This window comes from Trachemys scripta, chromosome 10 (assembly GCF_013100865.1).
Source record: "Trachemys scripta elegans isolate TJP31775 chromosome 10, CAS_Tse_1.0, whole genome shotgun sequence".
Classification (NCBI taxonomy): Eukaryota; Metazoa; Chordata; order Testudines; family Emydidae; genus Trachemys; species Trachemys scripta.
Genome location: NC_048307.1, coordinates 2360419 through 2388375, shown reverse-complemented (window position 1 = coordinate 2388375; position 27957 = coordinate 2360419). Strand labels below are relative to the sequence as shown.

General features: G+C 46.6%; 1 protein-coding gene across 1 annotated transcript in view; it reads left to right on the top strand.

Moving 5' to 3' along the window:
* The first annotated feature begins 3459 nt into the window (after positions 1 to 3459).
* CACNG3 (calcium voltage-gated channel auxiliary subunit gamma 3) overlaps positions 3460 to 27957 on the top strand; it is a 65189-nt gene continuing 40691 nt past the window's right edge. The window contains exon 1 of the mRNA XM_034784973.1: positions 3460 to 3949. Within this exon, the coding sequence (XP_034640864.1) occupies positions 3739 to 3949 (211 nt within the window). The 5' untranslated portion in view covers positions 3460 to 3738. The remainder of the gene's footprint in view (positions 3950 to 27957) is intronic.

Genomic DNA, 27957 nt, shown 5'->3' with positions numbered 1-27957 from the left:
AATTAGATCCAAGGTCCATCTATTCCAATGTCTTGTCTTATGCAGTGTCCAGCACCAGCTGCTTCAGAGCAAGGAGCAAGAAGATTGAGTTAGGCAGAGGTGGGATAATCTGCCCTCCACATTAGGTCCCCTTCTAAACCCTAATATTCTAACATTAAAATTCTTCACACACACGTTTCCCTGGCCTCCCATGGAGACATTGGGGCACTAACCATCACCTCCTGCCTGCAGGGTGCAGAGAAAGAGGAACCTGTCTCCTCCGCTGTGAACCGTGTGCCCTACTACTGCAGCAGAACGTGGAGGGGCAGGCAACCTTCCACCTTCCCCTAGCACCAATCAGCTGACCAGCTGAAACCTGTAAAAGGAGAGGAGGTGGCAAGCTGCTCAAGGTAAGTGGGTGTGGGAACCACGGAGTGGGAGAGGGATCCAAAGGAAGGCAGCTGGCCTGGTTTGAGACTCTTCATGAGACCAGGAGTGAGGCGGTTTCTAGGGGTGGTTCTTTTCCCCTGAGACCAAAGGGAGGAGGAGTGGTCTTCTCAGCCCATAGTCAGGAGGTGGAATGGCCAATCTGCAGGGCAAACATAGCAGCTGCTGTTGGAAGCAGTCAGGACAGGTGCATGTAGCAATCAGCTAGGGATGCGGCTGAGAGTCGCACACACTTGGCAAACTGGATCTCTCGATTCCCCATTAGGACTTTCCAAGAACGTCTCCTTCCTTTGAAGAAGGTTTACGGAGTCTCCCTGTGAAAACTAGTTCCAAGCAAAGAGGCCTGGGAGATTAACGAGCTACTTCTCCTGCTGAGATGGAGAATCAATACAGCAGCACAGAGGTGAGTGTTCCAGGACCTTCAGCCGGACTGGGAGGCTGCTGTTCTGAAACACAAGCAAGGGCTTGTTTGGTGAAGAGCAATTTAGGATCTCTGGGGAAGTTACTGGCAGGTTCACGGATGATAGTCTGTGTCAAGGCGAGGACAGGAAGAATCTTGTTCCAAAGTGCTACTCGGGTGGGAATTGACTGGTTCCTATCTTATGCAGCATAAAAAAAGATTTGGCCTCTTGTCAACTTGATTTAAAATTGTAACCAGTGAATTAGAATCTACATTGGAGGAGTGGGTACAACAGCATTTGGACAGACAGAGGCAGCTGCCAAGTCCCAAAGATAATGGGACTCTGCAAGATGTATAAGGTCAGACCACTCAAACTGGGCCAGTGGCTTGGGACTAGCTACAGGTGATGTTGGGGTCCAGCTGCGATGGGGTCAATCTCTAGTCAAGGTTTTTCTGTTTGAAGCACATGTCTGATACGGGAGCATTAATTACACTTGGTCCCGTGCCACCTGGCCTGTGAGGCGCTCAGTGCAGTTTACAAACCATTGCTTCGCTGCCCAAGAGCCCGGCTGTATCTAATCGAGTTAAGCACGTGTCATGCCCCACCACTGCCGTGTGTAGGTGACCCGTGGAGTAGGAAGTTTTATACCCACTTTACAGATGAGGACATTGGGGCACAAAGAGATTAAGGGCCTGCTTCTGAGGTGTGCTGTGAACCCACAGGAAGGCTGTGAGGGGCTGGGAATGGAACCCCCTCTCTGTGTATCTATGGGGCACCTACGCCTGTACATAGGGTTGGAAGATTTCAATTTTACCATCCAGAGACAAACTGACACAAATATTTCAATGGATGGTAACTGAAATTTACAGCTAGGCCAACTACGAACGATGCTGCTTGAGAAATGAGGGGTTTGGTGTACGGCTGTTTACTTTGTAGAGTTTGACGATTTGAGTTTGAACAGTGACCAAGCTTTAGCTTTTTGAATCTCAACATCTCCCGTCAATAAATAATTGTCTAACCTCCTCCCTCCCCCTCCCCAAAATTTCCTTCAAGTGTGAAATTTTACATCTATAAAACCTTCTTTAAAATCTTAAAAATCCGTAACTTTGCGCAACCATGAAAATGTAAAGTGTTAGAAATCTTTAACACTACTTCGAACTAAACCACTATTCTCCCTTGAGCTTGTAAAACACTGAAAACCAAGCTGGGCCAAGCCTACCTCTAGGTTACGGAATAGTGTACATGCCCCACGTAGGCAGGGGGTGCGGGGTTTAGTCCATAGTTGCTGGGACCACATCTGGGGGGAACGGCACCCGCCTCACGTGTCCAGCATTCCCACCTGCCCCTTGCAAAGTCCTGCAGGGGCCTGGGCTGGCGGTGGGGGCGGGAGGGGCAGATTGGGCTGGGTGCAGGCTGGGAGCCAGACACACACACATGGGCTGAGCTTCATTTCAAAGGGCGATGCCCCTAGGTTGCAGAGTGAGTGGCGGGGCAGAGCGGGGATGGACTGGGAGTAGGGGGCGGGAAGGGGAGGGGCAGGGCAGTGGGGGGCAGAGCGGGGATGGGCAGGGGGCGGGAAGGAGAGGGGGAGGGCAGGGGGCTGGGTGGGGCAGGGCGGGAGCACCTGACTCGCAGGGGGCTCGTGCTGAGTCTGGAGCAGCGGGTCCCACGGAGGAGCCAAGTGCCCATCTGATCATGCGGGCGGGCGGGCGGGCTTGCCGGGGGGGGAGAGGCTGTTACACGCGTGGAGGCGCCCACGGGCACTGCCCCGGGCCAAAGCAGCGCACGAGCTCCAGCAGCGGGAGCTGCTGTGGGGCGGGGGCGGGGCGTGTCGCCGCCGCAGCAGGCACGAGTGGGTGGCATCTCGTGAGACGTGCGTGCGTGTGAGACTAGTGAGTTGTGTGGGTCAGGCTGGGGCTCGCCGGGTGTGTGCGCGGACTTGGGGCTCGCGCCTTGCGCGTGCTCCCGGAGCCCCCCAGCAGCCCGGGGCTCGGACCCAGGACCCAGCGGCCGCTCGCGGGGTCAGTGCGGGGCTGGGGAAGGGGCGCAGCCGGGCCCCGCTCGGTCCCTCCCAGCCGGCTGCCCCTTGAAGGGAGCTGCCTCTGCCTGCAGCCGGGGCTCGTCCTCCCCGCATCGCTTGGCTCCAGCTGCTCCATCCTGAAAACTTGACTGGCCCCTTGGCGGGGCCGGGAGCCGGGCAGGGCGCCCCTAGTCTCGGAGGGGACGTGGTTTTCTCCCCAGAACCCCCAGCACAATCCCCGCGGGGCTGAGGGGAAGGCGGAGCCGTCAGCTGTCCCTCGGGGGGTGGGGAGGGGTCGGGAGCTGTCCCTCCAGCACCCCCGGGGGGGTCAGTAGCGCTCCCTCCAGCACCCCGGGGGGGGCACCCTGTGCCGGGAGCGGTCCGGTCCCTCCAGCACCCCGGGGGGCCCTGCGCCTTTCCTCTGCCGCTGTTGTCCTCTCCCCCCGCCCCCCGCGCTGGCTGTGGGTGGGACCGGGGCGAGCTCCCGGAGGGGCTGGGAGCGGGTCCATCTCCGAGCGGTGCCTCCTTCCCCAGCCCCCCGAGAGGAGCTATTTTTGCAGCCCTCCCGCCCCCGACACACGCACCCCCCAATCTCCACCTCTCTCCTGCTGCCTCTGCCTTGATCGCGCCAGTGCAGCCGCGCCGCGGGGAGGGGGCAGCCGAGCGGCTCCCGAGCCGGGCTCCGACCCACGGGCACCGGGCCGGGGACAGCGATGCGCGCCCGGAGCCCGGCTGCAGCTCGCCAGGCGGAGAGGAGCCCGCGCCGCCAGCCCTGCCCCTCGCATCCCCTAGGGCTGGGGCCGGCTCCAGCGGCGCTGGCCTGAGCCGGGCGGGCGAGCAGCGCCCCGCCGCCCCTTCCCCGCGCCCGCGGCCGGCGGACGATGAAGCAGCATGAGGATGTGTGACCGAGGCGTCCAGATGCTGATCACCACCGTGGGCGCCTTCGCAGCCTTCAGTCTCATGACCATCGCGGTGGGCACGGACTACTGGCTGTACTCCCGCGGCGTGTGCAGGACTAAGGCCACGAGTGACAATGAGACCAGCCGGAAGAACGAGGAGGTGATGACCCACTCGGGCTTGTGGAGAACGTGCTGCCTGGAAGGTATGTCCCAGGGACGGTTCGGGGCTGTCTGGCTGCAGGGGGCTGAGGGGCCGAGCCCTCATGCGGCTTAGCCTCGCTCTGGGGGGACATCGAGTCACGGCGGGTGGGATGGGGGCTTCTCTTCCCCTCGCCCGCTTTGCTTCCCAGCGCCACCGGCCAACTCTTACCCCGTGTGCGCTCCCCCAAGTGTCCCCGCTCCCATCGGAGCCCGCTTCCAGAGCAGGGACACGCGCGCCGCTTTAGATCCCCTTCCTTCCCCAGCCATGCCAAGAGAACTGACCCCCGTAATATGGGCCTGGAGCCTCCCCCGGCTGGGGCAGGCACTGTCCGCAACCCTGTGGCCGGGCCTTTAAGGGTGAAAAGGAGAGAGCTCCATCCCTCCCACTGCAGACAGACACACAAGAAAGAGCCCAGCAGGTTTCCCATTATTGCTAAATCAAGTTTCCGTTTTAACAAGACCTGTTCTCCTTTGGTTAAAGTTAAACTTTTCTGCCTGACACCTGCTTCCAAAGAATCACTGATTTACTTACATCAATAGGGACAAGCGGCCCCTTTCTACTCTAATCCCTGGTTGGAATATGGGGTGGGAGTTAACACTTTCTAGAGACAAATACAGCCGGTGGAGGAAATTCACGGGCAGTTCCCGTCTGGTCTATGTGGTTATGGTTCCAGGCTTTGCGTGGGGCATCTCTCTAGTTCAGGGGGAGTTGTGGTGAGTGGCTGAGAGCCCTGATGTTCCCAAGACAGCATGATTAGAGCTGCTCCTAATGCCAGGCCTGTTTCAGCTTCCCCACGATGCCAGTTTGGGCACCACGGACTTCTGTCATTTTCCGAACCGCTGCTGTTGCTGCCCCTTACCAGAGAAACAGCTATTTTAGGATGGGGAGGGCTATCGGTCTCCCTGGATGCCCATGCTCCTTTTCTAATTCAAGTGTGAATGGATAAATAACACACAAGCAGGTCAAGTGGTGATGTGCTCGGGAAGACCCTAGTCCCTGTTCCAAGCCATGAATCGGAGGTCTGGATAGATACTCTCCCCTAGTCCAGTCTTTGCTGGACTACAACTGATTCAATCCATTAGACCAGCAGGTCTCCAATTTTTGTATGCTGAGCCCTCTTTCCAGGAAACAGAACCAGTCACACACACCTCTTCTTCCTGACCCTGTTAGCTGGGAAAGGGACCACACCTCACTCTCCAGGAAAGGCTGCATTAGATATTGTATCAGGAAGGAAGCACCTACCATGCCCACCTGCCCATCAGCACCCCCATCGCTCACTGGAATCCAGTTTCCCAAGACCATAAATGTCTGTGTCAGAACTTCACTCTGTAGTGTACTCCATCACCTCCTTGCCAACAGCTCTTTTCTGTGTTCTCCACTGGCTGCAAATGTCTCCGGCCCAAATCGGCTACAAGCTCCAAAACGGAGTGTGCTGCATCCACATAAGCTGCCACTTTTCAGAGTTATGGCTACCAAAAGTTATTGCATGCTCTTTGAATTAGGAACAGGAAATCATGATTAAGTATAACTTTGGCCTGAATCCAAGCACTCATACCTGAGCAGTAACCAGTGAAGAGAGGAGCCAGGTTGGGAAGTAACTTTAAATAAATTGCAGCAGCCGATTCTGTAACCACCAAATAGGTGTGTTAAGCTGGTACTTAGACATGAATGGCCTTTTACAGCACAAAGCTCCATTCGTCTCCCTGCTATGCACCTTGTAATGGGAAATTCTCTCTCTAACCGGCTACATAAGCTGTGATATTTCCTTGGTGTCTGAAAGTGCTCAATACTTGGTGACAAGTATATAAAACATGTTCCTTCTTTTTGCGTTCCGTGTGTGTCTGTGTAAATGGTATGAAAAGCCTGATCCAACGTTCATTGAAGTCAGTGGGAGCATTTCCGTTGCTTTCCATGGGCTTTGCATTAGGCCTTAATTGTATATAAATGAATCTGTGGTTAACCGTCACTCTTTTGGGGATGGGGACAGGTAAAGGGGGAAAGAACCAGGTGTGTGAAAAGTGTTAGGGAGGCACAAGGAATGTCTGAAATTCTTAGTTTTGTGTGTGTTACATTTTTTTTTTAAATGACTGTTTTTGTGCTACCCTCACTGATGTAACTCCCTGCTTTGGAACAGACCAAGAGAGAGAACAGGGTTGGGTTGTTTTTAGAAATTAGACCCCGGTCTCTTGTGTAACACAGTCAATAAGATGCCACCCAGCATCAAGCTGAAGCGCCAATCTGAATAGCACAATTCCTTCCCCGTAGGTCAGGGATGAAATCTGAGATGACTAAGGAGAAGAGTGCCTGACATTGCACTGATCGCTCCTATGTCGTATTCCTGTCTTCCACCCTCCCTCTTGTCTCCTGAGGCCCCAATCCTACAACTGACAGCTTTGCAGTGGACTGCTGCACCGGGACATTGGTTTCAATCCCCGCCAGTCTGCCTGTGCAGTATTATTTGCAGGGCTGGGGCCTTTGGGTAGGGACTCTGTCTACCATTGTGTTTGTGCAGCAGCCACTACCATGGGGCCTCTATTCTGACTGGGGCATTACTGGAGTAATGGCCAGTTTGGCCACCGCTCACTTTGGCTGATTTTGAGCCCGGAGCTGAGCTGCAAGGGACCCTTCACTGTTAACCACTGAGCCACGCAATGCTCACGAGTAAACTGCCAGTTCCAAAGGCAGGAGAACCGCTGGAGGGGCCTGGCCGCACAGCACTGCATGCTACAGGCACCGCCTTGATAGCTGCCTGAGAAACTAGTTTGTGTTTTGTGCTCTGTTAACTGATCTGATGCTAGAAAAGACAAATTTGCCTCCAGCAAAGTGTGAGCAGCAGATCAACATTCTCAGCTAGATAGAAGGGGACATTTTGCTGAAATAAAAGAGCTCTGAATTTCCTTCTCTAATTCAATATATTTTGTCCAGCTGTTATGTTAGTCACTTTGAAACCCACCCGTCTCTGCTGTGCAATAAGATGGCTGTTAAGATCGTGCATGGAATACTTTTTATGCACAAGATATACTGACTGGTTTCTAAGGGAGATATCTCCTCAATCACGCCTGAATTTATATATATTCATTTTCCTGGATTGGAAATACTTGAATTTTGCCCTATATCAACACGAATTGGAAATGAAAATGGTGAGCCCAAAGATGCAGAATATGCTGTTAACATTAACAGGTGTTTTCCATGCGTGGGAAAGAGAACTTGTCTTGAACAGTTCATGCTCATGGCTTTTTAATGTATTTTATGCAAAGAAATTAAATGGCAAACTGTTACATGTTAGATTTTCTCCACCTGAGTGTTTATGGTAGATTATTCAAATGGCCAAAGTGAGTGTTGAGTTTGTACTGTCTCTCTGATGCGTTTTAAATATATGTCAGTTATACATGCACAGTAGCTGTGTGGGAACAATTTATATCACATGCCTGTAGAAAGCCCATAGGCAAAAGAGGATAAATCTTGAATGAACCAGCAAAGGACCTATGTAGAGACACCCACACTGGAAAATACAAATTAATGGTTGACTCGTTATCTAGAGTCGAGGCAGGAGTTCACAGACTACCATGCTAACGTGGCCTTTGTTTTAAATTGCAGTGTTTGAATTTTAATTATCACTTGTAGAATATGTGAATATCTTATTAAGCTACCTTATTGTGCTTCTTGCCCAAACTTGACAAATATATTTTGTTCCTGTGCATCCTCTTTGGTGGTTTATAATAAATTGTTTTTCCTCCTCTTTGACTTCATCGTTAATATAGAAAGGGGAAAATGCACTGTACTTTTATGGAGAAAAGGAAATAGTTGAGCTGGGCTTTGGTTCCTGAAAAGTCACAGCTGTTTGGTTTCCATCAGATTTAACTTAACTCAACAACATTAAATATAGTGCTCCTAATTGTTCTCTTCCTTATGCTGGGGTCAATTGGGAGTAACTCCAAGTTATTACAGAAGTGTAAACCAGGTGTGAATGAGAAGACAACCAGACCCAGTTTGTTTGAATTATCCATATTTTAAGCACTGTCTTGCCTATTCATCTTTCTCAGGCACCTTCCTCACTACGCCCAGTCCCAAATGCAGGTCTCTCCAGGGGTAACCCTTAGGAGCACCACCATCTTTCTAGAGAGCCAAAGTTATTGCTCACCTTCTTGATGTGAGAGTGGCTAAATGACCTTTCTGTAGCTGACCCTGTTGTGGCGTTACTGGGTTAAGTGGCATAATCCTCACTTAACTGGGTTTCATACCCACTGCACTAGGAAGCTGAAGACCTCAGGCTGCTCATTGGCTGAGGTTGCCCTTCTGGACCATGTACTGGTCCATCCAGGTCAGTATTCTGCCCCCTGAAATAGCCATTGCCTGTTGCTGCCCAGGAAGACAAAAGCCTCCATAATGTATCCCGATGGATAGAAATCATTCCTGACCAATGAAGGTGCTCGGCTGTGCTTTCATTACAGTGGGGGTATCCCTTGTTCATTTGCTCATCTCTCACAATTAGATATGTTCATTAATGGCCATAAAACTATCCAGTACTATTTTTAAAAAATCCTGCAGCCCCACTCACTGTCACAGTGGCCTCCTGGCTCTGCCCCTGAATCCCAACGTGGGCTGTTTTTGCAAGGCTGGTAGCCATCTGGCTGTTAATATCCTGTTCCCACACTGGCTAGAGGCCCCAGTGGAGATCAGACTCCGTTGTGCTAGGTACCTGTAGCAGGGCAGACCCTGTTCCTGCCTCTTTGCACTACAGAAACTGGCTCAGACTCTACTGGTTGTGTCTGCATCGTGCCACGTCTTTGAGCTCCCTCCACCAACACCTTTAGACAGTGCAACAGTCTATTTACAACATCCAAAGGGCTCATGGGCTACATAGACAAGGGGCAGAAGGGCAAACAGGGACAGCTTGGCCCTTAATCATGAAGTGTATGTATTGCTGCTCTGGACTGTATTCTGTTTGAAGATAGCAAATGAAATTAGGTTGTGATCACTTGTACCTAGGCAACCATCATGTTTTAGTTCTGTGACCAATTCATCTTTATCCATCAGAGTCAGGTCTAATATAGAATTACCCTGAGTTGGTTGCCATGCTTTGTGTTATAATTAATAATAATAATTATTAAGGGAGATATCCCATCTCCTAGAACTGGAAGGGATCTTGAAAGGTCATCAAGTCCAGCCCCCTGCCTTCATTAGCAGGACCAAGTACTGATTTTGCCCCAGATCCCCAAGTGGCCCTCTTCAAGGATTGAACTCACAACCCTGGATTTAGCAGGCCAATGCTCAAACCACTGAGCTATCCCTCCCCCCCGAAGTTATTTGAAAGTTATTTATAATGTTTAGAAGCTACAAGGCAGCATGAGACCTGTAGCACATGTCCCCCAGATAACTCAATTGTTCTTTCTATATAGATGTTTAAAGAGCTGCTTATCCTGTTCCTTCATCTGGTTTGATGTCTGTAATAGAGCCCCATCAACACCGTCTTGTGATTGACCAGTTGGAACCCTGATCCATAAACATTCCAGTTCCTCTTCTCCTGGGTTGTCAATAACTCAAACATTGGCAATGGTATCTTTGATGTGGTATCACTGTGGCCCACTCTATTGTTCCTGAATAGGGTTTATCCAGTGACTTTAGCATTCCAGTCATGTGACTGTACTCATATTGCACTACTTACAATGAGGATCAACCAGTCCCCATCAAGCTCTAGGTTTGGGGGCGTATAAAGGTGGCATGACAAGGTGTATCAGGTCCTTTGAGGTCCCCTGCTGGAGGCTTCTGGTTCCTACCACCCCTCACCCCAGGAAAGCAGCAGTGAAGGTGGTCCTTCAGGCCTTCCTAGAAAGGCTGCGGGGAAGTAACCAATCAGAGCACAGCAGGCTTGGATTAAAAAGAGCGGCAGGGCCTGAGCCGGTCAGTTCCTGGCTGCGGTCAGAGGGGCAAGGATGATCCTATGGCCACAGGAGCCTCAGAGAGACCCAGAAGTTGAGTTCTGGCTGCATTTTGCTTTCTGCAAGTAGACTGTGGACCTGAGAACTGTAACCCTACGGGCTGGGGTGGCTGGAAGAGACCCAGTGGGAAGAAGCCCAGGGAAAACAGCAGCAGCTAATTGAAGGCGTTAAAGGGAGCAGAGCATGACTGCTGTTCATAGGGTCCCTGGGTTGGGATCCAGAGTAGTGGGTGGACCTGGGTTCCCCCACCAGCCACTGGGGAAGTGGCCTAAACTTGTTTAGAAGCCCAAGCAAAGGGCTGGAATTTAAAGGGCTTAGGGATGGGGCTGATGACCCTGGTGAGGGCAGACAGACTGTCTAGTGAGCTCTTAGTTACTCCCCAGAAGGGGACTGAACTTGAGAGATGACCTGGCTGGAGACCTGGGGCAGTGAGAACCAGTGAAGACAAAAGGTCTCCAGGGAGAACCCCATGGGGGCGCTGCTCTAGAACAGGGCATAGAAGGACTTAAAGTTAGCCCAGGAGGGGCTGAGAACTGAGCCCCGAGACGGGGCTGAAGACACTAACAAGGGTACAGTGATAGTCCTAGCTGGACCTTTGTTACCCCAGGAGACATTCATTTATGCATATTGACTCTCTGTGACTTGGCCAGAGGGCTGTGCCACTGAAGACCTGCCCGGCCAGGTCGGCAGCTGACAGGGCATCCAGAGCAAAAAAGAAAAACCGCAGTACCACACCCAGCCCATAGGAGGCACTCACGAGAGGTGAGTGTCCCCCTGTGACAAGTGGTTCCAGTTCTACCCCCTGTGTTTCTGCACCAGGTGTATCACGGCTGGACTAAAGACTCGAGCCCATGGCCTCCAACACACCAGTAAAAGTCTCAGTGGAAGCGGGAAAGTGGAATTCCTGGAAGTTCTGATTTTGGATTGCGGTTAAATAGCAAAGAGCCACAGACCATGGTTCTGAAGGGAGTCAGGTCACAAACTGCCTGCCAGACCCAGGACCTTTCAAACATGCCTGTGCTCAAATTCCCAGTTTGCCTTGAACATCCATGTAGCCAGTATTTACCTAGAGGGACAGATTGCTTTAACCAGCTCCTGAGAACTAATCTTTGAGAAACTCTCCTGGGGAAGGGTTGTTTTCTTTCTTTTTGATAGAGGCCTGCAGTGTTCTCTATTAGAACGGCGATGTGTTTATATGGCTCGAGTACCTGTATTCAGGGCTGTACAAAGTGACAGCTTCCACATTGCCTGCGAGCGGCGCGGGAGGAGTAAAAGAGCAGTCACTGTGATGGGTGAAAGTGAAATGTGTGCTGTGAACCAGCTCGGAGTCGGGCATTGTATAACTGCATAGGAGCGGTGTGTCGTCTGGCATCTCCCGAGCTGTGACTCTTTGATAGCGGTGGAAGTCTGCATGTGAATGAGGCTTATGTGGAATTTTTCCATGTACGGTCGCTGCTTCCATTACTGCTGTACACAATTCGGGATGGCTAATGAAGCTGAAAAATCCTGAGTTGAGGCGGATTGCGGTGGGATGTAGCATTGGTTTTAAAGGGAGAAGACCCTGAGGATTATTACAGGAGAAAGGGATCCTCCAGGCTTTACTGTTGTGAATAGATGGGGGATAATACGCTATCTTCCTGGTGGTTAGAATACAGAGATTCAGATGAGTGTGGTTGAATAGTGAGAACATGGCAACAGGAGTTACACCTCTCACTCTGCAGTCGTGTAACCTTGTGCAAATCTTTGCACTTCTGTGTCTGAGTTTCACCATTTGTAAAGTGGGATAATGACACCTACCTCTCAGCAGGGCTCTGTGGGTTAATCCATATTTGTCAAATGCTTTTGAATCCGTGGATGGAATGTGGTCTAGAAGTGCAAACTGTTATTGTTAGTCTAGGGAATATACAGACAACTGGCAGAGAGTAACCCATTGAGCTGAGATGTAGGTGGGATCACCCCATGCTCTCTGTGGACACGGCGCATTTTGTACTGGCACAGGGGAGCCAATCACTTCAGCTTGTGAATCAAACGCTTGCAAATTACAAAGGGGAGTTTTTGTTCTAAAGCTGTCTTGAGTAGGTGATGCCCCAGTTCCTACCTGGGGATGATTTAACTCAGAAGTCCATCAAACACCTTGAACTAAACTCGCTGCTATAGGAATTCCACTGATTGAAACAGAGTCACCTCCTGGATGGAGCTCAACCCTTCTCTCCTGCCCTGGGTGTAAAACAACGGCTACTTACCAAGGCACAAGTATCCGGCTTGAATGTTACCCCCACATTTCTATACATGCCGTGTGCATACAGGGAGACCGCATTATCTAGTGCACAGAGCACTGGGCCTGGAGTCAGGGGGCCTGGCTTCTGTTCCAGCTCTACCTGTGACCTTGGGAAAGTTGCTTTCTCTCTCTGTGCCTGTTTCCCTTTCTCCTCTGTTTATAGACTGCAAGCTCCTCAGGACAGGGACGGTCTCTTGCTGTGTATATGTGCAGTGCCTAGTTTAATAGAGCCCTGATCTTGTTAAAGGCATCTCCAAGCTCCTGTAATATTAGTAATTAATAAAATATATGGAGACATAATTGCAACAACTGCAAACAAAGAGTAGCTATTAATGGAATGATGTTGGATTGGAGGCAGGTCGCAAGCGGGGTTCCATGGGGATCTGTTCTGGGGCCAGGATTGCTGAACATATTTATTAATGACCTGGATGTAGGTATAGAGAGCAGACGGATCAAGTTTGCAGATGACACAAAGCTGCGGGCGGGGGAGGGGGAAGGGAAAGGGGTTTGCCAAAACTTTGGGTGCTAGAGCTAAAATTCAGCGGGACCTTGATACATTAGAGAACTGGGCTATGGACAACAAAATGAAATTCAGCAAAGACAAATGTAAGGTGCTGCACTTAGGGGAGAAAACCCAAATGCACAAATACAGACTGGGGGAGAACTGGCTGGGCAGCCGCACGGCTGAGAAGGATCTGGGAGCTGTGGTGGATCCCAACCTCAACATGAGTCAGCAATGCGATGCTGTTGCAAAAAAAGCAATGCATTTTTAGGTTGCATTAACAGAGATATAGCATGCAAATCATGGGAGGTGAGACTACCGCTCTACCCGGCGCTGGTTAGGCCTCAGCTGGAGGACCGTGTCCAGTTTGGGTCACCAAGGTATAGAAAGGAGGTGGAGAAACTGGAAAGGATCCAGAGGCGAGCGACAAAGATAATCAAAGGGCTGGAATGCAGCCAGATGAGCAAAGGCTGAAGGAACTGGGGATGTTTAGTTTGGAAAAGAAGACATAACCAGCGCCTACTAGAGCGGTCTTCAGATATTTGAAAGGCTGCTACAAAAAAGACAGAGAAAAGTTGTTCCCTCTTGCCGCAGAGGGCAGGACAAGAGGTGATGGGTTCAAACTACAGCAAGGCGGATTTAGATTAAATCTCAGGAAAAATTCCCTAACTGTAAGAACAGTGGGTCAATGGAGCAGACGCCTCGGGAGGTCGTGGAAGCTCCTTCACTGGAGGTTTTCCAAAGGAGGCTGGAGAGCCTCTGTCTGGGATGGTTTAGACCCAACAAATCCTGCATCTTGGCAGGGGGGTTAGACTAGATGACCCTGGCGGTCCCTTCTAGCCCTGTGATTCTATGATTCTAATAATGTATGATAGAAGCCTCCTTTTACTCAGGTAGGAGTGGATAATAGAGGCTGTTAGTTTTGCGTTGCCCGTGTTGGGGCATTGTCACAGTTGTAATGTTGTGAGGCTGTTTGTTTTAAATTCCTATTTTTGCTCATGCAAACCAACTCTGGTCCTAGGCTTGCTGTGCAGAACCTACTTAATGCATTTAAAACAGCTACTGATCAGTGCAGAACATATTGTGATTTTACTTCAAAAATACCTAGATGTACATTTTCAGAAGTGACAAGTGCTTTCTGGATGCCCAATTTGAGATACTTTAAAGGGGCCTGGTTTTCAGAGGGTGGGAGCTCACCTCTTTCCAAAAATCCAGCCCCTTTCAGGAGTCCCCATGTTGGACACCCAAAATCACCACTTTTGAAAGCCAGACCTTTAAAAAAAAAAAAGGACTATAACACAAAAATGGCATCTGTGTCCCAATGTAGCCACAATGCGCTGTGATTGTTCTGGGTATCTTGACAGGAGCTCCGATGAAATGGCCAGGATGTTAAACTCTGCTAAGTGTCTCCTATATCATACTAATTACTGCTCACATGGATTTTCCCATGGATTTTTGTAATGCACGTAATGTATACTCCAATAAATTGACATTAACCTCATTTATCAAGTTAATAGAAAGGTTTTTTTAAAATGTATAAATAGTTAGCACCACTCTGCGGCAACCACACGAGGGCTCTCATATAGAGAAGGGTGTCAAAGTGCATGGTTCACCTTGTAAATGACCCTCTCATAATAAGACAGAAAATATCATATTGCCTCTATATAAACCCATGGTACGCCCACACCTTGAATACTGTGTGCAGATGTGGTTGCCCCATTTCAAAAAAGATATTTTGGAAAAGATCAACAAAAATGATTAGGGGGATGGAACAGCTTCCATATGAGGAGAGATTAATAAGACTGGGACTTTTCAGCTTGGCAAACAGACAACTAAGGGAGGAGATGATAGCGGTCTATAAAATCATGACTGGTGTGGAGAAAGTAAATAAGACACAAGAACTTGGGGACACCAAATGAAATTAATAGGCAGCAGGTTTAAAACAAACGAAAGGAAGTATTTCTTCACACAACACACAGTCAACCTATGGAACTCCTTGCCAGAGGATGTTGCGAAGGCCAAGACTATAACAGGGTTAAAAAAATAACTAGATAAGTTCATGGAGGATAACCATCAATGGCTATTAGCCAGGATGGGCAGGAATGGTGTCCCTAGCCTCTGTTATCCAGAAGCTGGGAATGGGTGACAGGGGATGGATCACTTGATGATTCCCTGTTCTGTTCATTCCCTCTGGGGCAATTGGCATTGGCCACTGTCGGAAGACAGGATACTGGGCTAGATGACCCACTATGTCCATTCTTATGTTCTCTCCCTGGCTGATTCATAGAGCGGCTCTGCCATGGCCTTTGTTATTATTAATTCTTATCAGCACAAAACGCATGTAGATGCCTAAGGAGGTAAAGCACCCAAATCCAACTCCCTTAGGCTGGTTTGACAACCCCAGCCTTGGCGCATGGGAAAATGATGAAGGAAATGGAATGAAAACTCAGCCTCTTCTCCTCACCTCCTCTGTCTTCAGATATACAATTACACAATCTAATATATCCGGTACATAGTGCAAGTGCACAAGGAAAGGGAGTGTTAGCTAATGGTTAAAGCACACGTCTGGCAGCCAGGAGTTCTGAATCCTGTCCCCAGCTCCGTAACTGACTCCCTCTGTGTCTTTGGAGAAAGGCTAGAATTGTAATATAACCTTTTACCATCTTTGAAATGATTTCTTGGACTAATTTCTTGAATTTAGTTTAGTCATTGATATTTAGGAAATAGTTGAAGATGTTTTTTCAAAAGCGATCTTCTGAGAACTCACTGTGGTTTATGGCTTCACACTTCTTCCTAAAGTTATTTGTCTCTTTTCTTTTCTTTTCTCTGGGGTTAAATGTACAAATTGAATCCATCTATTTTGCCATTCCTTTTGTGAAGTCCTAAAGCTCAGACTATAATGAACCCTGGCTCAATGTGAACCCAGACTTCAGGGAGAAAGTAAGGTATCAGCAGGCATCTAGAGAGATTCCTTTGATTAAGGAGACACCTGCTGTGATAAAGAGTGACAGTGTCTGTTTGATTACTGGTGTCTTCTTTCTTTGCTCATGTATATTGACAGAGCTCCACAATAGCTCAATAAATAGAAGACATTTCAGAGTTTGTGCTAAGGAACACGATTGCATTCCTCATTATATCATTTAAAATTGATTATATAACAAAAAAGTGTTAACATCATTGATTGGTGGGACTAGCCCTGATGATTCACATACGAGTCTTTACGGTCTTATCTTCTAAGCGACATGCTTAGGTAGATCAGCTCAAACATTTTAAATTTAATATTTTAGAAATATAATCTGCAAGTAGAGCTGTGCTTTATTTTAAAGCACATTCCGTGTCCTGATGAATATTTATATCCTAGGAAAATACAAAGTAGCCTGCTTGAAAGTATTAACCTCTTGTTGCCATTACCCAAAGCAAACATAAACATCACTTGATAGGCACATCTATTTTGGGTCAAATGGAATTTCTGAGGGGAAAATATTGAATATTGGCTACAATTGACTGGATTGTGACCTTGCTTGACAAATGTATGAAATGACTATAAAGGGATAATTATCTGAAGTGAAATTAACCTTGGCCAACCCAACACACATCAAAAAGATTTCAGAACAAAATCCATTTTTGTACTCGAATTACCATGTATTCTGTGATGACAAAAAATAAAAGAAGAAAGGATTGATTTCTGCAAAATGCAGCCCAGAAAAAACAGACCTTATCCCCCCAGAGCAGAAACAGAAATCCATATTGACACTAAGACAGAGATTTCCATAATGGTGCAAAAAGGCAAAATTGTGTGTGCAGTTGCTGAGACTATAAACCAAAGTACAGTCCTTGTGCACACACATTATGCACATACGTGCAGTTATAAAACAGGGGCCTCTCTGTCCAAACCCATTGGCCCATCTCCATGGAAACCGCTCTTGCCAACAATTATTTGTTTTTAGCCCTCCTTAGAGAGCCTAGAATCAGCTCTGCATCTGTGCCTGGATACCACGCTATGGAGTGCAATATGAACCCCAGGGATCTAGAACTCCAAACCACAAAAGGCAAGAAAAACAGTATTCACGTGGTGGGGTGTTAGATCTACCCCTGTCTTGTCAAATAACAGCACAATATTAATGGTGCTGGAGCCTCATTTATTGGCTTATATACTCTTCTGCCAGGTTCATTTCCCTTCAGTGTCTCCTCCTCGTCTGGTCCACTTTGAGCTCTTGGTTGTCCCCTGGGAAGCCTTGAATGCTCTAGGATCTGCTTACTTTTGCAAATCACTTTCCCCCTGTGTCCCATTCTGCTCTGCATCCTGCCCAGTCACTCGTGTTGTTGATTGCTGGGGTTGTCCTCTGCAGGATCACAGGCAAGGCAGCTCTCACTAGAGCATCTCCACCGGTGGAGCTGATTTTTCCAAGTTCTCCACCAGAGGCCAACTTTGATGCACGTTAGGGCATGGTATAGAGCTCACGTTTTTCCTGAGTACTTTAACAAACTACCCCTGAGGTATAGTATGTGCCTTGAGCCCTATTTTAATCTAGTCATCTGTAAGGTCAGCTTGATGTTTTGTATGTGTTTGTTTATCATTTACTGTGAGACTCGCAGATGCTACAGCTAAGCACAGTCAAAATAAATAACTACAGCTGTTATTCCGGGTTCTGTATCTTGTCCCGTGAGTAACTTACAGCGCTGCCTCTGAGGCTGACGGAGGCATTCAATCTCTAGCAAGGACAGAGTGAAGTTAAACCATTTTCTGCTCTTGTTTCAATCGCTGCCCTGTGAGTGGATTTCACTTTCTCACCATGTTTCACTGCAGACGGCCTGATAAGTGAGACTAATTTGCCATTTTTCTATTTTAATTCCAGTCCCAGGGACAAGGAACGGTACCAGAATTTTAAAGCTTCAGACAGGTGAACTGCAGCTGTTGGTTCTATTTTAACTTTTCCAGTAGTTTGTGGTGTGTTGGCTACTTCGTGTCTGCACCTCAACCAATTCCCATCCTCAGAGGCACCTAGCCTGTAGCTATTCCATGGTGAGCACTTCCAAATAAGGAATGCTAGAATGAGCTCATGAGTATGGCATATTGTTCCATTTTGCAACAGGTAGCATGATACCTTTATTTTGTTTCTATATCTCTGCCGTGCAAAATTCACCCCCTTCGCCCAGGCTGAGTAACTGCATTTGATAGGCTTGAAAATATAAGCATTTTTTGTAATCATAATAGTAAAGGACAGGCAAATAGATTATGGTTCCTGGACAGGTAACATTTTATGACAACGTTCTCAGGTTCTATCTATTTCTGATCTTCCCTCTACCTTGGGATTTAGGCATCAAATACAAAATTAAGAATGCTACTATTTTGGTCTGCAAGGGATGGCCATCTCTAACAATCCTTGCATCAACCATTGCTACTCAGTTTTATTAAATAAATGTTTTTATTGTATGGAGGAAAACAAAACTATAGCAATTACAATGAAATAAGAAAACCCCATACAGGTAAGTACAATGTAAGGCCATATCCATCTTACTGGACAAGAATATTTTACACTTGTTTTATGCTCGAAGAAAAAGAACCATAGTAAAGAGAAAAGTGGAACAAGTTAGAGGAAACCAGGGATAAAAGATACTCAACATGGTATGTCAGACAGAAGAAGCCCAGCATAGAGTTAGAGAATCCTCATCTTATAGGAATGGCATTCGTTTTTTTTTTAAAAGAGCTCAGCAGATTGGGTGAATGTTGAGTTCTGAGCACATAATTAGGTACCTTCAGCGTAACAATCACCTCTCCATAGTTATCTATCAGTTGAGCACCTATGAAATACACCAAAAGGTCATCAAATTAGAGGAGATATCTCCCCTTCTTTGATGTGCTACTCAGTCTACAGCAGCCATATTACTTAACCTAATGTCCCTGTTTTCTCATGTGGGGAGGGGGGGGGGAAACGTTGCCAAGTTGTTCTTATTTAGTGCAAAAGACTAGGATGAGAGCAGAAAATGTCATGTTGTTCCAGACCTGTGAGCAGAGGAGAAGAGCAAAATGGGGGAATATATAAATTCAATGTTGCTGCAGTTTTCAAAGTTCCTGGGAATGCCACGCATTAGGGATAATGTCATCAGGCAGGCATACCTTGTGATTTTGCTGTTGGCAACAGGATAACAATAGGTCGCATTTGAGGGTGATGTGTCTGTGGCTCTCCAACACTCATAGTTTACGTTTCTCTAGTGAATTGGTGATTGGCATGTGAGTGTATTTGTGACTTGAATTGCAATGGGGGAAAAAACAACCCTGAATATCCAAAGCGGTTACTAATAAGTAGCTACCGTTATTGAGATATTTGTCACTTTCACCTCTTAAAAACTATTGCCCTGACACTGCTGCCTCTAATCCCCCATGAATAATTCATCATCTATGCCTGGGATAAAGGCATTGCCACAGTCTGGCTGGCCCCATTCCTGTCTTAGAAAGGTCGCTACGGTATTTATTTGGTCTGTTATGGCTACTGGTGGATGTTACTGCATTGATCAGCCATTTGTCTCTGTTTCTGTACAAGCATCTCTTGCTGGGACATGACGGGCAATTGCTACAATCTTCCCAGTGTTGACCAGTCCCCCAATCAGTTAACTAGGATTTGTGTGAAACGCCTAGGCTGATGGGCCTGTTTTGCCCTTATTATGACTTGGGGAACGCCATCTTTCCCCAGTGCCTTCCCTCTGTTCATGCTCTTGGTGGGCTATCCAGCTCCCTCATCTTTGGCTCGCCCTGGGTACGTAGATGGCAGGTGGGTGATTTACATGCTAAATCAACGCCATGTGAACCCTTCACCGCTATGGGCTGATTCTTTATTGCTCTGCCCCTCGTACGCCTGTGCCAACTGGGTGTAAAACACTCCCCAGTCAGAAGGCACGTGGGCTTGGTGACTCCATTGCAGAGCATTCTCGTCCAGGTGCTAGTCCCCAGGGTGTTTAGCCAAGTGACGAGCCTGGCTGTGGTAGCAATTCCCCTGTGAGCTCTCATTCTTCTTTCTGCGGAGAAGTTACAAAGTGTTATTTCCTTTGTCCTTCCCACATTGTCGTTCTTGCTCTTTGTTTGGATGGTTTTTCAGTTTATCGAACTCTGTACCATCCCTGGCCTTCAGATCACTCGTCCTCCTTTTCTCCTCATCTCGGCTTTCCAGAGAGGATAGCAGATTCTCTGGGGTTCTTATGCTGGAGAGGCAATGTTTACGGGAAGCAAGTACCCATGGAGAAATGACCTCTGGAATACCGTTTGATTCTGACAATCCCTTGTGGTGGGGAGGATAAGAGAGACATTCTTGACACAGAATGCCACTGTTGTACATTTTCAATGTATGTGTGAATTATTGCTCTTACAAGGATTAATATACCCAGTAAAAACACAATTGGACTAATAGGTTAAAAAGAGGTAAAATCAGAGAGGTCTATCCCAAAATGATAGGGACACAATTATGCAAGGACACACTGACATTTGGCAGAGTTGCAATTGAGTTGTGTTCCAAGAGAGAAGGAGAAGTGCGTGTTAACTAGTGTTAAAGAACCTCATCGTTTGCTTGGCACTCTACCGAACATGTAGCTAAGTCCCTGCCCTGGTGTATGCTTTAGACATGGACTAACCAGTAAAGATAACAAATGAAAAAGTCAGGGGGAAGGAGGAGGGAGTAGAAGGAAAAAAGCTACAATAATATCAGGCAGTTAGTTCAGAGGCATTCCCTCCCATGCCCCTCACAATGCCCAAGGCACCATTCTGTATAGGCAGGGCTCTGTGAGGTCTCTGTCCTGCAGGCTCTATCATGTGGGTTAGGCCCTGCTGTAACATCCCTTTACAGTGCTATGGATAATTCATCTTTCCCCCCCGAATGTTCTTGCCTGGCATGTCCTCCAAACGAGAATAGTCACCCAACTAGTGCTCATCTGGATTTAAGTGACCAGTTTGCCATTCTCTGGGTCACTGTTTACAACCTTCACATAGTGTTTTGATTCAAACCCTTTGGCAGCCGTGAGTTGCTGAGTTCCCTCCCTTTCCACCAAAATGTCATTCAGCATCAGAACAAGGTATGTCTTGAATTAGTCATAGGGGGTCCCATCATTCGTGAAGCAAATGGAGAAAATGGGTCAACACCTTTTCTGTTATGGACCGTCACAGCTGTTCCAAACCTCAGAAAAAACCAACTTTACCTTAAGAGGTAATCTGGACAATAATCTTCACAAGTTCCGTTAAACACTCAGTCACTACCAACCCCTCTAAAGTCACCAGTACAGCTGAAGTCAAACCTATTGCAATAAAACCAGGAGTGCATGATGGTAACACAACTCAGTTTTACTTGTGATTATCTGTAACAAACTACCAGTTATTTGCTCTAAACCTGCCAAGAATTGGACAGCAAAGCAGCATCTGGCTCGCTTTTGCCATTTATCATCAGCACCTTGACTTCCCAAACCAGCATGCAGACAAACCCAGCAACCTTCTCTGAGTGTGGCTGGGATTACAAATCAGTGATTGTATTTAAAAGGGGCAATCAACCAATGGGCAAATCATAGAAATGTAGGACTGGAAGGACCTTATTAGGTCATCTAGTCCAGTCTCCTGCACTGAGGCAGGACTAAGTATTATCTCGACCACTTCTGATAGATGTTTGTCCAACCGGTTCTTAAAAACCACCAGTGACGGTGATTCCACAACCTCCCCAAGGTAATTTTGTTCCGGTGCTTAACCTTTACACTTAGGAAGTTTTTCCTAAAGTCTAACCTAAATGTCCTTTGCTGCAATTTAAGCCCATTATTTCTTGCTCTGTCCTCAGTGGGTAAGGAGTACAATTTATCACCCTCTTTTTTTAAAACAATCTTTTCGTACTTGAAGACTGTTATCATGTCCCCCCTTAGTCTTCTCTTCTCCAGACTAAACAATGTTTCCTCGTAGGTTATGTTTTCTAGATCTTTAATCATTTTTGCTGCTCTCCTCTGAACTTTCTTCAATTTGTCCCGTAGTGTGGTGCCCAGAACTGGACACGGGACTCCATTCTTGGCCTTATCAGCTCTGAGTTTGCTTTGGATGCAACAATATTACATTGTTGACTCATATTTACTTTATGATCCAGTATAATCCCCAGGCCCTTTTCTCACCAGCCTGCCAATATTGGAACCCATTCCACCCAAGGGTCTAAGTCCTTCATAGAATCATAGGGCTGGAAGGGACCTTGAGAGGTCAACTAGTCCAGGGGTTCTATCTGAGCCTCCCCCCGCCCCCCCCACATACATGCTATAAAAACTCCATGGCCCTCCAGTGCCACAACAACTGTTTTTCTGCATATAAAAGTTTTTCCTAATGTTCAACCTAAACTTCCCTTGCTGCAATTTAAACCCATTGCTTCTTGTCCTATCCTCAGAGGTTAAGAAGAACAAATTTTCTCCCGCCTCCTTCTGACAACCTTTTCTATACTTGAAGACTGGTATCATGTCCCCTCTCAGTCTTCTCTTCTGCAGACTAAACAAACCCCATTTTTTCAATCTTCTCTCATAGGGCATGTTTTCTAGATCTTTAATAATTTTTGTTGCTCTTCTCTGGACTTTCTCCACATCTTTTCTGAAATGTGGTGCCCAGAACTGGACACAATACTCCAGTTGAGGCCTAATCAGCGTGGAGTAGAGCAGAACATTATACACATCAATCAGTTAGCGTCCCACTCGTACCCAGTATTAACCCTTTTTTTACAGGGGAAATGGCACAGAAATGTGAGATGTCTTGAGCTGGGGAAAGAACCCAGGAGTCTTGTCTCCTGGATCCTGTTCCTGTACCAACTAAACTGTTTTCTCACCTTGCCCAATGAGAGGGTGATAAGTTGGGCTGTGAGTGAGAACTCTGAGGTGTTTGGGTTCAAATAATATCCGTTCTGAATACAGCTTCTTTCCCGGCTAGTGCATTGTTCACGAACCAGTCCTGATCGCCAGAAACTCTCTCGCCATTTTAAGGGTGTGGCTTGTTACATCTCCACTCACAGCCAGCAAGATAGGAAGACCGGTCTGCAGTCAGGGGTGGGAGGAAGTGCAGAATCACCCCGTGATGCTAGAGTCAATTAATCAATTCAGACACATGCTGTATATCCCTATAGACGCATGCCTACTGGCAGTTACGTTTATCCCAGCCAGTTGACAGATGTGTAAGTGCCTCCCCTCAGCACCAAGATTCCTACCACAGCAGCATTCTACATTTCAGGGATTTACAAAGGGGTAGGTGCATTGGTACCTTATTAACTCAGTATTTTACTGGTGTGCCTGATCAGGTACGATAGAACAGATCTGTCTGTCCAGTGCAACATGTAGCCTTTAATGTCTGTTTGTGCCATCTAGCTATGTCAGGTACGTCTAAGATGCTTACTAGAAGCTCTGTAATGTCCATCACCCTGTGTCTGGGCACCTCTGTAGTGACTAAGCACATGAGTCTATCTGTGTATCTCCAGTATCGCTAAGGTGCTGATCACCATGTTGTGTCTAAAGCAGTCCCCCGTCTTATGCAAGAACTAAAGTATTCCACAGGTTTTCCGTATGGTTGATCCAACCTTTCATTAAAGACCAGATTCAACTTGGCAACAACTTTTAGCAGGTCTTTACTTAGGCTGTTACTTAGGACAGGTTTCACCACAGGGATATAGGGAGAGATTTTCAAAAAATTCTGGGGAAACAAAGTCTGCGATTGTGTAATTAGAGACTGTATTGTAATGCACACGCATCCGGAAGTGGGATTAAGGTTGCTCAGGCAACCTTAAATCTGGTGTTTCCTAACTTTTGAGTGCTTGACTTTGCAACTGTAACAATGTTCTTTTAATGTCGTTTTTGGTGTTCTATAAAAGTGAGGCAGGAACATTTCATGAGCATAACCACCATGTCTAGATACTGAATTATAACTGTGACAGACTCGTTTGAAGTGGTGTCACTTTTAATAGCTGTTACCTGGGAAAGACATTCTGCTACTAAGCATTTAGGGGCAAATTAGGGTCACGCTAACACACCTGTGTTCTGCGGGGGTGGGGCAACACCCATGCTGGGGCAAGTATATGGGGAGCACTGTGGGTGGGGGTTCACCTGAGGGAGCATATCTGGATGGGGACATAGCACTGGGCACGGCTGTGCTTGGATCAGCACTGGCTACACCTGTTGGGGCTTCCCTACTGCCAGGGGAGGTATCATGCATTTGAAAGCCATTTTGCCATCAGGCTCCGGATATATGATTCCCACCCCCGGCAAGTCTCAAGAGAAGAACCGAACTCTCAGAGAGTAACTATTCCAGGCCCAGACCTGCTGCCATTGAAGTTGATGGCAAAATTTCCACTGGCTTCAACTGAAGCAAGATTGGGACTCAAATATAGTTACTCTAAGATCAGAATTAATGAGAGAGAATTGGTGCATAATCTGAATTTATCCATCCATTCTTCCATCCAGCTACGTATCTCCCTTTCTCGCTCTGTCCCTCCCCCCTCTTCATATCTATATTCAGTAACTGCCTTCCAAAAAGAAAAACCGAGTGGGAGTTTGAATTGTTTCAAAGCCACAGAGTTATTCTAGCGAAACGCTTTCTGCTTTGAGTCAGATTTGAAAAACCTTGGAGGGAGCCAGGCTAATTTATAGCTCAGAGAATCCTGAGAACTGGGCCGAGGGGACACTGAGCCCTCAGAAGGACACTCGCTGGCTAGGGGGAGGTTTGGCATTGGCAGGAAAACACCCCTGATTCACACCAAGTCCGTTTCAGGCTGGTTAAATCCTTGAGTCTGGACCAGAGCACAAGCAGCTGTGATAGAAGGTTAAATGAGATGGGCTCCCAACCTCCAGATCTGTGGGTAACAGAAGGTTAGTACCGTACTCAGTACGTCTCCAACGTCAATTGTGATAATGCACGACTGCCTCACAGAGCCAGAGCATACAGTATCCCCACAGCTCACATTTCTGCTGTCCCCCCAGGCACAAAGCACAGAGCCTAGCTGTGGGGAAAGTTTACTTATGGAAAAATCCTATAGCATGTCATAGGGTGAAACCAATAGTGTTTTATAGAAGTTACTCTAAAAACCTAAAGAATTTAACAGATAATGAGAATCTTTCTGTAGATTTTGGGGGTTTTGAAAGCATCCTTTAGAACCGCTATAATTCTCCATTTAATCCTATAAGATGGTCCCCAAAGAAACCCTACAGAGAGGTTCTAATTTTCCTTTCAATTATATAGGATTTTTCCCATCAGGGATTGTTCTTAAACCTATTTTCTAGTCTAAAATTAGCTTGGGATTGCCCGTGATGGACAGCAGTTGGTAAGGGATGACCTGTATGTTTCCTTCTATGGAAATTCATTCAGATTTGCCATACTAATATTTATTTTTCTACAGTTTGCTAATATGAAATGTAATTTTTTCCCCCAAATGTCAATGTCGATTGATTCAGTAGAACACTTCTCTGTCTTAAGGCCATTTTACAAATTCTGTAGATGTTCTTGAGTCAGTAAACATATTTTGGGGCATGAGGAGGGGGTTCCTTCAAAAATGCCAAATCAAAGGATACACCAGTGAAATACATGTCAATATACAGACCACAAAACCAGGGTCCTTTTAAGGGGGTGAAATGTACTGGGTGTTTCAAGTAATATAGTGGGCTCTGCTTTGCCCGTTATAAGGATGTCAAAGTGTTAGCACGGGATTTAGAAGACATGGAGTCAGTTCTCTGCTGTGCCACAGACTTCCTGTGTGACCTTGGGCAAGTCATTTAGGCCAATTTTTTCAGAAGTGGCTAGTGATTTTGGTTGCCCAACAGGAGATGCCTTTTAAAGGGGCTGATTTTTAGAGGGTAGGTGCTCAGAAATGTCTACCTTTAGAGGGCCTCAAATCCCAAACCACTAGTCACTTTTGCAAATCTTGGCATTCGTCTCTGTGGGCCTCAGTTTCCTATATGTAAACTGGGGATAACAGCACTGCCCTGCCTCCTGAGGGGGCTGTGAGGATGTGGGGAGTTCAGATGAGTACCTAAGATAGAAAAGGGCCCTGGACAGGCTGGACTTCTAATCAGGGGAATGAAATGTACATCATTGAAGAAAGACACCTTCAGTCTTTCTGGCTTGTAAGTTAAATATGAATTTTGAACCTGAAGCTGCAGTTCACAATCATTTCCAACCAGCGTATCAACACAGGCCCAACACATTACACACCGAATCCCCTGCAATAAATAGGCTTCGATAGATACACTTTCTTTAAGTGCACAAACGGCAAGCGGCAAATATTTAGACTGTTAAGGAGATGTGACAGGAGTAAAAAAAAAAAATGGCAGGTGTTTGAGTGACAGTCTAATATCAGAAGTTCAAATACTTATCATCAAATGCACGGCATAAAAGAAATCAAATAGCATTTTTGCATGGAAAACAAGCTGCCAAGTCTCCTCCCTGACTAAACCTGGTTTAAAGATTGACTCTACCGCTGGAAAAACTATTGATGAACTGTAAACATGAGAAGCTCACCCTGATCATGGCCTGTCAAAACCATTACATTGAAAGTGCTCTGAGCTCCTTTCCCGCATGACTCACCAAGACTCGAGCAAATGTGTTTATTTGTAAAGATCCTTATTTCAAGAAACACTGACCTTTTTTAATGCCTTGTGCAATAAGCTCTGGAATTCGAAATGCCTTTTGGCAACTGTTTAGTCTTGCTAAAGCTCCAACAGTGTGATTTCCATGGCAATTTACATATATTTATCCTTGATAGTCCACATTGTCCTGCTGCTTTGAAAAACGATTTACTTTTGCTGCCCTCATAATGTAATTCAGCATGTGTAGCACTCGAATGAGATCAGACGGTAAAAAGAAGGCATAGAGGGATTCACTTTATTGCACTCAGCAATTAAGTTAATGACAGTCCTCCATAACCTGTATCTGATGGAGCAGAGTGGTGAATGGTGTCACACTTCCGATCCACACCACACATTTCTAGGGGATTATGGTGTGTCATATGACTGCAGGCTGAGGGACTGCAACCACCTGAGAAAAGCAATGATCCCTTATTCATGGGCTGCCCTAAGAAGAGAATCAATACCTAAAGCAAAGAGGCTCAGATCTGGCATTTGCTGTTTATTAATGACCGGGATAAACTATCAGTGATGCAGGTCAGGAAGGTCCATTTGTAACCAGGGTTTTCAAGTATTTCATAATGTACATCCCTGAAATCTTCTGTCTGATTCTAAAAGCTAGCTCCACTAGGCAGCTGATGCTGGTCGCGCAAGCTAGGTTCAATCTCTCGGTGTCTTTGTTATCCAGAGACACACATTTCATCTTTGATAAGTTGAGAGAATATTACGATTCCAGGCAATGCCCTTGGGGGAAAAAAATCAAAAAGGGAGAGTTTACTTTTATGTGCAGCCCTAATCCTGCCCATGTCTTTGTGTGGATATGATTTGCTTGTACATGCCACGATCAAGGGCTAGAGGCAAATAATACCAAATAATACAGTATTTTTACAGCCTCGGACACAGATTCTGTTTTTGTCATTCTTTTCAATTTATACTAAAATAGTTTAATAGATTATGGGGCCAGAAGGGGTCATTGGGATCATCTAATCTGTAGAACACAGGCCATGGGGCTGCCTTGAATTAATTTGTTTGAACTAGAGCAGATTTTTTTAGGAAAAAAAATATCTCATCTTGATTTTAAAATTCCTGGTGATGGAAAAACCACCACAGCCCTTGGTAAGTTGTTCCAGTGGTTAATTACTCCCTGTTAAAAATGTACGACTTATTTCTAGTCTGAATTTCTCAGGCTTCAGCTTTCAGCCACTGGATCTTCTTATACCTTTGTCTGCTGGATTGAAGAGTCTCTAGTATTAATATTCTGTTCCCCTTGTAGGATTTATAGGCTTTGATCAAGTTGTCCCATAACCTTTTTGTTAAGCTAAATAGATTGAGCTCCTTGAGTCTAGCGCAATAAGGGATGTTTCTTCCAATCCTTTCATCATTCTTGTGGCTCTTCTCTGAACTCTCTCCAATTTGTCAACATCCTTCTTAAATTGTGGACAGGAAAACTGGACACTGTATTCCAGTAGTGGTCACACCAGAGCCAAATCCAGAGGTAACAACCTCTCTGTTCCTACTCAAGATTCCTTTATTTATGCATCCAAAGATAACGTTAGCTCTGTGGGCCACAACATCACACTGGGACCTCATGTTTGTTCACCACGATTACCAGTCTTTTTCAGAGTCACTGATTTCCAGGATAGTCCCCCATCCTGGAAGTATGGCCTGCATTCTATGTTCCCAAATGTCTGACT